General features: G+C 40.4%; 1 protein-coding gene across 3 annotated transcripts in view; it reads right to left on the bottom strand.

Moving 5' to 3' along the window:
• The window catches only part of HIPK3 (homeodomain interacting protein kinase 3), a 113,724-nt gene that overhangs the window by 55,434 nt on the left and 45,626 nt on the right, over positions 1 to 12,664 (bottom strand). For all 3 annotated transcript variants that reach the window (XM_076343904.1, XM_076343901.1, XM_076343902.1), the window contains exon 2: positions 4,065 to 5,160. In XM_076343904.1, the coding sequence (XP_076200019.1) occupies positions 4,065 to 5,158 (1,094 nt within the window). In that variant the 5' untranslated portion in view covers positions 5,159 to 5,160. The remainder of the gene's footprint in view (positions 1 to 4,064; positions 5,161 to 12,664) is intronic.

Genomic DNA, 12,664 nt, shown 5'->3' with positions numbered 1-12,664 from the left:
AACACCATGCACTGGGAAAACTTTCTGCCTCACCAGATGAGCGCAAGACACCTGACTTCGAAATAAAAGAAATGTGTTGATTCCCCCTCTCTGCAGCCTGCACCATGTGATGAGGGGAAAAGAACCTTTTGATTTTGGATGCAACACTCCCCTTTTCGTGATTTGGGGCACAGCTGAACAAGAGGACAGCAACATACTTATCGTACTATTTCCATATATGACAAAAGCTTGATCACCTCCACTGTATGTAAGGGTTTTTTCTTTTCAAGATGTACAGACTGTCTAGTTATTTACCTACTTAGATCACTCATAAAAGGTCAACAGTCTTAATGCGTGAGGCCAGCAGCAAAGAAAAGGCTTCAAATACCAGATCTCTCTAGCCCACAGCTATTAAAATCCAGACCAGCATAAAAACAGTGTGTAAGCACAGACACTGTCTTTTAGGGAAAGAGTATTCAGAATAACATTTCACCTTTAAAACAAACAAAAAATAATAATCTGTGACTTAAGACAGTGTACTGTGGCTAGTATTTATTCATATCCATGCTCTAATTTCTAGCAATACATAACAGCCAGGAGTTTCCAGAAGTTAATGAAAAGTCAGAAAGTATTTTTATACTTGTTTTAACTGTTTTCTTACTTTCTCTTTGCTTGACAAAGCTGAAACAGAAAAACATCAAATCATTATCACTCCATCCAGCTCATCTCCATTTTTCTGCTTGTCTACACCCTTTTAAAATTCAAAAGTACTGTAATGTCTCCAACAGTCATCATTATGTCACCTCTTCTTCTGCTACAGACTAAGGTAAGTAAGGTAAGTCAGGTTATTATCCATTCACCTGGCTGTATTATGTTCCCTGCCTTAAGTCCTAATCCTCTTATTACTTATTTTTCCAGTTCATTACTCACTTCCTCTTACAGATGTAAAATATTGATATTACCATTCAAAATAAACACTGTAACTTTACATTTTGTGGCGTTCTCCATTCTCGCGATAATTAACTTGTGACAGTGCCATGAACAAAAAAAAAAAGCTGTGACAAGATCAGAAAAAAAACAAAACCAACCTTTCTCTTTATTCACTTTTGCAAAATTTCTTTATGGGTTTCTCTTGAGCATTGAACATACACCTCTACAGACACTGGTGGGCATATGCTTTCCATAGAGAAAGTGCAAGTCCTATTCTTGAAAATGACCATGGCATAAATTAACAGCGCTGCCAGAAATAACAGTTCCTCCCTTCTCCCCAGGCCACCTCCCTCCCTTCCTCCTCACGCTGGCATGGGCACTCGGGCAGATGTGGGGCAAGCAGAACGAGGGACAGGGACGGGGTTATTATCACCCCCTGAGCAGGACGGCACCAGCACCGCAGGGTTGAGAAGCAGCATCCCGATGCTGTGAGGGTGCAGCCCTGCTTCCTCGCAGCCCTCTCATCCTACACCGTTGTTTAAGGATGTTTCATTCCATCCTTTTCTAAGACCTCTGATCATAAAATAGTCACTTAAAAACAAAATACTTCCGCTTCATATCTTTTTCTTTAAATTCGTGGGCCTGGCTGAGTGCTTTTGCACATCAGACCAGGCCAGGTTCACATCACATTGATGTTAATGGAATATTTCCCACTAAATATAGGGATATTTCCTAGGTAAATGTAGTGCGCTGTGCCTGTCACTTGGTGAATCAAAATCCCATGCACTGTCATCTCTGAACAGACAAGGATCCCCACTGGTAAGAATTACAGGTAAAGCTCGTGACAACACACATAACAGCTTGCGCAGAAACAATTTTCAAAGACTGTATACAAGAATACAGATGGGATCACGCTAATAAAAGAGGTCCTGTAGGGAACAAGCCTTTTTTAAAAACATTTCCAATTTGAACTCTAATTGGATTAATTTAGCTTGAAGCTTTAAATAAAAATCTATTTAAACAAATGTTTTCTTGCTAAATAACCTAAACAAACACATAGCACCACTGAGCTCAAGGGGGAAGGAAAAAAAAAAAGTTTTAATGTCCCAACCGATGCTTTTTTTTTTTTTAAAAGAGATTGTTTCAACATGTCATAGTCAAACAAGTCAAACCTGTGCTATCACTCCCACCCTTTTCTAACACAAAAAACATTTAAGTACAGTTATTTTTTATGAAGTAGCTCCTTATTTGATTGGCAAGAAGCACAATCTTTTGCAAAATAAATTCCATTTCAATTCAATATATTCTCTGAAGGCCCCTCTCATTCCTCTTTAAGGCTTTTCTCTCCAAATTTCCCTGGCATCATCTATTCTGAGATCTTTTGGATCAAATCCCTATTTTCTGATGTTATTTACACTAGTCAGGTGCTTCCAAAGCAGTAAGAAGAAAGTTTGAGAAACTGCATGCCAAGCTACACAAAGTTAATTTGAATCACACAACTGATAGAGAGCTATGCATCCACAGTGAAATCCAGCATGCTAAAAACCTTTCCAGAAGTAAACTTTTTGCTGAAAATAATTTTAGTATTTTTTTTTTTTTCAAAATTAAGTCAGTTTCAAAATTATCTCAACCAATATTTAACTTAAATGTGGCACCAAAACTATTCAAGTAGATAGACCCTAACTTTTTTCTTTTTGTATATCCTTTTTACTTTCAAAAAAAATACTGACTTAAATGCTACTTTATAGAAGAATTATAAAACTATACAAGATAAAAGAATATGATCTTCTACTGAACAGCCTGAATATTTACAAAGCACTTAAGTGCAACTTAGTAACCAGGGAATTTTAGGTGCACTTGTTATATGAGTCTATATGAATATCATTCAACATCATTGAGCCAAGACAAGCATATACACCCACGAGTTTTATTCTTGGGGGGGGGGGGGGGAATATTTTTGAATGTACATCCACAATGAACCCCATTTACTCACACTTCAGTGCATGTAATGCAATACAAGTATTCAAAATGCACACAAGGTGCCAAGGAGTTGCACACTGATCTTGCCAGCACACAGACCTGCTCAACCGAGTAAGCATGTCAAAATTCTATATAAAGTATAGGTGCAAAGGAACATCAACCCAAGTAAAACAAAACTACAACTAAAATTTGTATGTAGGCAACTGAATAAGCACAACAATGCTATGTCTGATGAGCCACAAGTTTTCACTTCCAACATGAATAGCTGTAAAATATTTAACTTATATTTTCTTCAAATTACTCATTGTCCTAGTTTATTAACTTTTTACTGAATTTGCAGAGACAGGCAATACCCAGGACATACTATTGCCAATGATGTAAAGCAGAACTGAAAAAGGTCTTCAATCAAGACAAGTTCAGCTTATAAAGAAAACAAAAAGACCTCAGATGCTAAATACTAATAGCTTTTACAGGTCACACATTGGATAACTATACGAATAAAGGATTAAAAAAACAGTATCAGAAATATACCTCCAATTTGAGGCCAATGTAGAATGCAGCCAGATACCAAAATCACTTTAAATGCCTGCCTGGTATCACCTTAAATGTTTAAATACCCTATCACTCACTAACTCCAGAAGTTCACTGAAGCCCACAGCTGCTGAAGGCACTCTAGTCAGAATTGAGTTTATAAGAACTAGGCAAAATATTTACAAGTGCTGGAGAAAAACAGAGGCATTTACATAATCTTTGGCAACAGGATATAAAAATATGGCACTTCTGGTACACTGTCCAGCTGCTTACAGAAAAAAACCCATCATGTTAGGACGGCAGGAAAGGCATCCTAATCAAGCAAATGAAAGCTATTTTTTTCTATTTTCCTTCTAAAAAGTCTCATCAGAGGTCTCAAAATAACAGTAAGCAATGACTTCAGAGTACAACACAACATACTTCTAGAAAAAAATAACATAATAAAAACACTCAAAGCAAATATTCACATTTAAAATGATAACCAACCACTTAATCTTAGTATGGCCTTCATTCTTAGATGGTCCTTATGTTTTCCAAATTATTCTTATTAGTTATCTGGAAGAATAATTATTTAAGCCATTAACTTTAATAAATGCTAAAACCTTGTTCCATTAAAAGTTAAAAACAAAGTAAAAGACACCTACCTGTAATACCGAGACTGTAAATAGGTTGAACAAATAGTCTTTGATACATGGCTGGCAGACCCAAAATCTATTACTTTAACTCGGTAAGGCTGCCGAACAGGATCCACCAACATAATGTTCTCTGGTTTGAGGTCAGCGTGGATTAAACCCAGACTTTTTAGTTTTTTCAGTGCAGTGGCCACCTGTTGCAGAATAGGCCGTATTACTTTCAGTTGCAGAGGGCTGAATTTGTTTTGTTTCAGGAAGTCGTATAAATTCTGTTCCAACATCTCAAAAACCAGACAAGTATGGTTACGATGCTGAAAGCATTCGTAGGCTCTCACAAAGTTAAATTCATCAGCATTTTCAGTACTTAGTCTTGCTAATATGCTCACTTCTATTTGTCCTTGGCGTGCATATGAAGGATGATTCTTTAAGATTTTGATTGCCACAATCTCATTTGTCCCCCTTTTCCAGCACTTCACTACTTGTCCAAAGGTCCCTCGCCCAAGGAAATCAAGAACCTCATAAGTGTTTTTCACAGAGCACAATACCTCATGCTGTACTAACTGGTAATCTCCATCACCACTTGTACCACTTTGTTTTGAAGTTGCAGCCGTTGTAACAACCGCCACTGGGTTTCCTACGTTGGTTTGCAACATTGCGGGCAGGATGGACAGTTCATCAACAATCTGCATTGTGCTGTTTTGATTATCCAGCTCTTCGCTCTTACGCTTCAATCCACATCGCTGGGGTCCTTCCAGGATATCTGATCGGCCTCCTTGTGTCCCAGTCCGAGGTGCCTCTAACTGAGCTTGCTGCGCCCGCGCTGCTAACGCTTTTGTAGCACCTGCAATATTTTTTAAAGCAACAGCATTTGACTGCAACAAAAAGTTCTGTCCTCGAGGTCTGTCAAATGGGTTTTTAGTCTGAAAGTACGTACTAACCCTGTGGGGAGAAATTCCAAAGTTTTTACCATTCACATAGATTTGCGGGTAGGTTCTTTCGTGGTACACGCAACTGCTTGGTTCTAGTTTGAGTTTCTTCACACTACAAAAGGCACTTGACTGGGTTTGATAAACATATGGTGGATAGACCAAGACTTGTGAGGCCATACCTACAGAGGGAGAGAAAAAAAGAAAAAGCGAGTGAGAATCCTGCATTCACATTTCCAAGCTTCGCAGCAGCTTCCTCTTCTAAAAAAATCAGGACACAGGTATATTTTCCAAACGAGCTAGCCTAAAGTTATTTCATATTTAGTTTCTTATGGCCAATAACAAGGTCATCATGCCTTGTCACCAGTGCACTCTTCAGCACACAAGGACTGCAGCAGCAGCAGGTTACAGCAGGAAGTGGTTTTGCTGGTTGCACAGGGCAAGACTGAGATAGTCTGCAGCAGGCCACTCCTAGTAATTTTTCAAGTGAGGGAACTACCTTTGTGCTATTAAAAACTCAGCTTTCATTTAAAAACCCCCAGCATTTCTACATACAAAAGTACTGTAGTGTTCAGTAACGTAAGTTAAATAACCAATTCAAATATTTATCAATGATGATGTAAAATAACTTAAGAGCTCTTAATTGTGAGCCGATGCTACCTGTTGCACAAGGTATCCGACCTACTCATTGTAAGCACCATCGGGCTTCTGAGAACAGACGGACAAATGACACAACTGTCACTCCTCCAACAATTTCACCATGATGAAAGTGAAAGCAATCAGGCCCAAAATACCTTAGGGGCATGTGTACATTCACATAAACAATTGCAGCTTTCTGGGTAAATTAAGATGTACAGTAATCTATTTCATTCACGAAAGGCAAGTGCTTTCTCTAAGTTATATACTGGCCCATTGCAGAAGTTTGCACATCAGTGACACAGTTGTAGAGGGTAGAGGCACCAATTCCCCCCCCCCCCTTCAATTCAGATTTGGAAACTAAATATTAGCCTCACTTTCAGACATGCCAATTTCATGAGTTGGGCCATAGAAAACTTGCACTCTAAGGTAACCTGTTAAATTAACTAAGTATAATATTCTACAGACCTATAAAATATGTCCCTGATCAAGACCATTTCGGAAAACTGGGCTGATAGTTGTAGGTAGAGAACTTACAAGGACAGACTTCTCACAGAAAATTTATTTTCAAGTGAATGTGAAAGGAAGAAAAAGAATATATTTTTCATACATTTTAATTTTTTTTTCTGCCAACACAATTACTTCCTTGCTAAGAGAGAAGTGAAAGTTAGAATAAAAGACTATGCATAATTTTAACTTTTGAATTCCCAGTAAGACTGAGATCAAAATTTCAACCTGAATGACTCCACCTTCCTTGAGGTCATCACATTTTTGAAAGGCTATACCTGTACAGCCTCTCAGAAAGAACACTTGCACCTTGGAAATTGGTAACGAAGAAGAGTTTTGCGCGAGAGGAAGCAGTTTGCCAGCCCAGGAAGCCCCCAGCAGAGCAGCCCTGTTCTGCATAGCCCGTGTGACAGCGCAGGATTACTCTCACTGCCTCCCCAAATTCAGCCTGACTCAGGACACTAGCTCTGCGGAAGGTAGAGCCACAAGACCATCCAGGGTCATGCTCCACACCGTACCTCCCTTTCCCAGACACAAAGCGGAGTGTGCCAGCAAAGCGTCAGAGGGAGGAGGACAATGGCAGCGGTACCTGGCCTGCACGTAGGATGAGGAATCTCAATTCCACTGTAAAACGCATAGACCCCATCTCTCAGATGCTGTACCTTCCGGCCCTCATCTCTGCACTGACCCTGCTGTGTCCCCTTCCAGACCCGTCAAATGCCAGCCTGAAACTTTTATGCCACATAATGCTATACACTAAGAAAAAGGCACTGGATGGACCCCAGTGTAAATGACTATGAGGTTTCAGGGAAGTTATGGCTTATACCAGTCTGATCAGCTCTCAGAGACGAATTCAATACCAATAATACTTTAATTCAATCACTTTTTCATACCAAACGCACGAAGATTCTGGCAATAGGTATTTAAATTGCAGATGAGTCACATAAAACTTGAGCCAGACATTGTAATGACTCTGATCAAACGAAAACTAACGAAACGCACCGCATAATTATTCTGAAGCTACGATTTGATTCATGGAAATTAGCATTTAAACACCTTAAGAGCGATTAAAATAATCATACCATCACCTCAGTTTAGCATCCTATAATGGTTTTTGCCCCAGCAGTAGAAGAAAACTTCAAAGCCCTTTCCTTTCCAAAGCTGTTTGCCCAGAGCCAGACAATGTAGAAACCTGGAGACTGCCAGCAGCCAGGCTCCCTCATCACCAAACATTATGGGACCACCACTGGCCTCCTGCTCCACACCAAGGATTTAAGACTAACTCTCAACCTCAAAACACAGGCAAAAGTTCTCCAAGTTCTTGAATTCTCTCCTAAACAACATACCCCGTTACAAAGTGCCTGGTGCACAGCATAAGCATATTATTGACTATGGGACTTACCCTCTTTGCTATAATAATTATATTTAAAGGAATCACTTATCCTGATCCCACTACTTAGAGCTCCAAAATCAACCCTCACCAATCGCCCCAGAGCACGCATACATCAAAGCCTACTTAGAGCTTCCAGTGCCACCTGCACAGCTCCGGCCAAGCCAAGCCTTCCATCAGCAGCCTACCATTCTTCCAGTTCTTCTGGGACAACTCAAATACCAGATTTGCCACATTTACTCCAAAGACACTGAAGTCTCCAAGTAATATTTTTTTTTTCCTTAAAATCTTTTCAAGGTTCCTGTTAAAAAAAAAAACTCCACTTGTTTTTTCACCAGAATCCCCACTTACACCTCTTTCACACACATGCACGAGAAGTAAAACATTCAACCTCAAAAAACTTTTACACTTCAAAAGTAAAGAAACTGTCCCTCTTTTCAAGGTAACACTACTGCGTTACCACACAAAGTTTGCAGACAGGAGAGTTCAGATGCCCAGCACCACCTCTGCGACTCACAGTCTAATGTACATGACAAATCTAAATGCCGAGCAGACCCAGGAGCATGGCTACACCACTAAGCTCCTGGGCAAAAACAGGTCTGGCGCGAGCAACCAAAGCTTTGCTGCCCAATGGGAAGGAGCCTGGACGCCTGACCCATGGGCAAGAGGCCTGCCAAGCTGCAGAAACCCCAGTGGGTCCATTTGCCTCAGATCTGCTGTAACCAGCCAGCCAATGTCTTGCTTGGTTTAACTTCTGGAGAAGGTATTTGCCCCTGTAAGCGTGTCGCCAAAGCTGACAGCAAGAAATCAAGACGATTACTTTGAAAAAGCAGTGATAAACCTACACTGCAATTGAGGAAGTTTTCTGAAGACAGGACAACAACCCAGTGGAAGGGAGCATGAGAGGAGGACAGTCCTCTAGCATGGCCAGAGGACCACTCAAATCCTGCTGGACCACTGGTGTTCAAAAATGTGTAAGTTTGCCACAGCTCATGCTATTCAAACCAGTCCAGAAGGACTGGAAGCACACAGTCCCAGCTTTCTCCTTAACATTAATTTCAGTTGGATGAGAGAAACTAGGCTATCTTTATCATCTTTTGGGATTTTTGTACTTCTTACAAGCTTAGCTCCATGACCCTGAACTCCAACCACACTAACAGTTCTGTTCTCAGATAAGAAGTGTTGATTGAGTTATTATGAGAACACTTCTAGCAACTCCAAGGAAAAAAAAAATTAAGCACTAAATAAAACAGATTACATTCCCTGGAAGAACCACCTTTGATGCAATCATGACAGACTGAACTACAAAAGTCAAATTTTACTCCAGAAAAGTAAAAATGGTCTTAGAGTTCTTGTACGAGCGTCTAATTTCTTAGCTTCCCCTAAACACTTCTCCCTTACCCCCATAATTTTCGTTGGTTTTTTGGTTTTTTTTAACATATACTCTGAGAGGCAATCTCATTTGGAGAAGCTACAGTATCTTGTATCTTCATACAACCAATGAATAAAATGCTTCTATAGGTCTTCCCATGAAACAGGCACATTAAAAATCCTGCAGCATCCTACACCTGAGACTGCTTAAAGACCTCTGCCATGCACTCATATGCAGTGCTCAGACATTTCAGACAGAAGCACACTCTTTACTATACATTAACATATATGCAACGAAATACACCAGAAGAGCATGTAACTATCCAATACAACCAGCTGCTGGAGGTCTTCGCTTTGAGAAGCTAAGTTTATTAATAGAATTGATTTCCCCCCACCCAGATGAAAATCCAGCCCCACACCCAGAGAGCAGAGCTGCACAACAGATCTTAAAGAGAAAGGGAAAATACCATGACACCCTCTACTATAACAGCACTGCCATGTTGTGGGGGCTTTTTTGTTGATTTGGAGGGTTTTTTTGGTTGAGGGGGTGGTGATAGTTTGTTTTGGGGGGAGTTTTTTTTTGTTTTGGGGTGGTTTTGGTTTTTTTTGTTTTGGTTTGGTTTTGTTTGGGGTTATTTTTTGTTTTTACTATTTGGGGTGATTCAGGTTACAACACAATCCTATGGATAGCTACATTGGGAAGAGTAAAGAGTTACTGTGTTGCAGGGTTTTTTTTTTTTAAAGCAGGTCTTCTGGTTAAAGAAAATAATATAATGCACACTGTACCACAGAGTGGATCTTCCCCCCCGCCTTGTCACAAATCATTTCACTGAGCTTATACACCCTTCTGCTCATTTCTTATCGAGACTACTCCTGCTTCCTCATACAAACTGAAGCTTGTTAATGTCAATGTAGTCTGACAAGTCCAGCAGCACAGTAAGAGAGGGATGTGTAGAGCAAAGCAGTTGGTGCTAAAGGAAAGAAAAAAACCTCATTCTGTGCCCATTTCAGGGAGGTTACTTGAGCCTGAACACCCATGAGCAGCTGACACACATCTTCCCATTAAATTTCATTTAAAAAAAAATCCAAGCGTGTGCACTACAAGACCACTGCAGGATGCAAACCGAAGCAGAGTAAACAAATCCATTGGAAGATGGACTGAAGAGCGCAATCCCCAGGTGCAGTACCAGAGGCAGCCTCCAGCTACTCGAGTAGCTTCAGACTCGATTTTCAGTTTTAGTTTCAGAGAAGTCTGTCCATTCCCCCTATGCACATTTTTAAAGGTTCTTCGCCTTCCCCAAGTGCAAGATGACCATCATCACTTCACCCCAGCACAGTGACCGCTCCCGGGCAGTGGCACACACAAGCTGAAGTTCGCTCAGAGTTCTCCAGCTTACTTTGCTCTGATAGAAGGTTGCTGCATCCTGCTTCACGTGCCAGGTGCTGCTAGTGAATACTGCAGGGGAAGTGGAAAAGAAAGGCTGCCTGGAGACACCTACCAACCATTATTACCTCTACACAGGATCCCTTCGAAGGAAATGAGTCTTCTTGGCTCTCAGTTTGAAGCAGAGAGAACCAGGAAGTCTGCACTTGACTTATTAAACATGAAATTATACAAAATGTGTGAAATTTGATCAGAGTTAAGACTGTGAATTCTGTGCTTCTGAAGAAAGTACGAACAAAGTAATGAAGTAAACACATTTTAAGTAAGTAAATTCATTTAAATAAATGAATAAACACATTTTCACAAAGTAATGACAATAAACAGGAGGTGCTTCACAGTTTGCCCCCCCCAGTCAAGCTTCTCTCTACAGAAACTGAATAGAGAACCACGCAGACATTGCTCAGTGAAATGGAGCACCTCTGGTAACATCTTGCTAATGTTCACCTAACTGTAACAATGCTCTTCACTAGATTCTTAAAATTATGTCTCCAGCCTTCTCAAGCAGTCCTAGGCAAATTCATATACATGACCTATTTGGCAGACTGTAACAACCTTGAGAAGCACAGGCTGTTCCAGGCCTGACCACCATTAATAATTAACTATAAATTGACATTTCCTCATGACAGAGTAAGAGGGGGTGGGGGATGTAGCAGAGTAACTATAGTTAGTAAGACCACTGCAGCAGAGCTGAAATTGCCACGCTACACCCTTAATTCTTCTGCAAAATAAACACCCCTTCTTAAATGCCCTGAGAAGTGCAATCACTACATTGCTGCTGCAGTAGTAAAATCCCCAGCAGGCAAAGCCTAGCCAGTGGCAGCCACCTAATGCTGTAGTTACAATTTAACTCAAGAAAACTTGTTTTCCAACTTCTTTCAAGCCTCCATCAGTGAGAACCGGTTCCAACACACTTACACGCCTTCTCACTGCACAGCTGGGCATCAAGGGAGGCTTTCTAAAAGCTCAGTAACTTCCAGCAAATGCACAATTTGAGCAGTAGCACTTATGAAGTGTTTTATTTACATTACGCATCACTTTGAAAACACTGTAAGGATACTGTCGTTTTTCCCAGGTAAAAAAAATTGTTCTTTTTATATTAGGTGCCACCCAACTTTTCAAGTTATTTAGCAAATACAAAGCTGAATTAGTTGCCCTCTTTTCCCCCAGAAGAAACCTTATTACTGGTAGTAGCAGCACGTTTATGCTATTGTTTCTTTTAGATACGTAGCCAAACAAGCTGTACTGATGTGAGCACTTTCATACCCGTGAACTGTTCACCCTGAGGAATTCCCTTACTCCAGCTGTACAATCCATAACAAAGCACTGGCAATTGAGGTATCTCACAATTTATAAAGGAAAACACATCTACAGAAAGGGCAAAGAGTTAAGAGATACAAGCCCAGGGAATCCCATCCCGTGGCCACCTTGAAACCAGCTCTGCAAACAGATCTCTGACCCATGGAAGGGAAGAAGTGGAGCAAAGGGGAAAGCACCGAGGTGTTTCAAGTAACACGTGCCGTATGAATTGTTTCCTCACATAACCATGGGGCCAATACTGGACATGAACTGCACAGGCACACACACACACTCCACCACAGAGAACAGCAAGATGCAGGGGCAGCTCTGATGCTAGCTCACCAAAGCCAACACCCGGTTCTAGGGGTAGAAACCAGAGACCCCGAAGTTTAATGACAAAAGCAATGACTACGTTCTTTGATTAAAAACCGTAAGATATTTCAGAGCTCCAGAATTTTGGCCCATCATACACCAACAAAATTAAGCTGAGCCGATGGTAGCCTTTGTCTGACATGAAACCTCAGTCCTGCACAGATCAGTGGCAAAGGTTGAAGCTGGAAGGCCAGAGGTTGGTTCCAAGCTTGGAGAGAGTCTTAGTGAGAAGCAAACAATAAAATGATCCAATTTTGCAGTTGTAAAATGCAGTTACTACCTACCTAAGAAAAATGTTACAAGGTTGACTTTAGATTTGTGCAACATTTGAGATTTTTTTTAATCTGACACTACCAATGTTGCATTGATACCAGAAATTGAAAAATATAAGCTCATTTAAGTGTGATATGAACTAGTCTCAATTGCACCATTGTCTCAATACTTGGAAAAAGAACTAACACCAACTGAACACAAACATATTTTACATAAAATATCAGAGTGAACTCCTATGACTCAACGCTGTCATTTGTACCAGTAGACTGCTACTGAAGAATACAATCGCTATATTCATATTTTCCACAAATATCAAAAGCTGAATCTTGCGATGCCAATATGACTGCAATCACAGTTAAAAAGACAAATAGAACAATACTTCAAGCATTTATTTTTC

This window comes from Aptenodytes patagonicus, chromosome 7 (genome assembly GCF_965638725.1).
Source record: "Aptenodytes patagonicus chromosome 7, bAptPat1.pri.cur, whole genome shotgun sequence".
Taxonomy (NCBI): Eukaryota; Metazoa; Chordata; class Aves; order Sphenisciformes; family Spheniscidae; genus Aptenodytes; species Aptenodytes patagonicus.
Note: the sequence above shows the minus strand (reverse complement) of the source record. Positions and strands in the feature narration are given on the sequence as shown.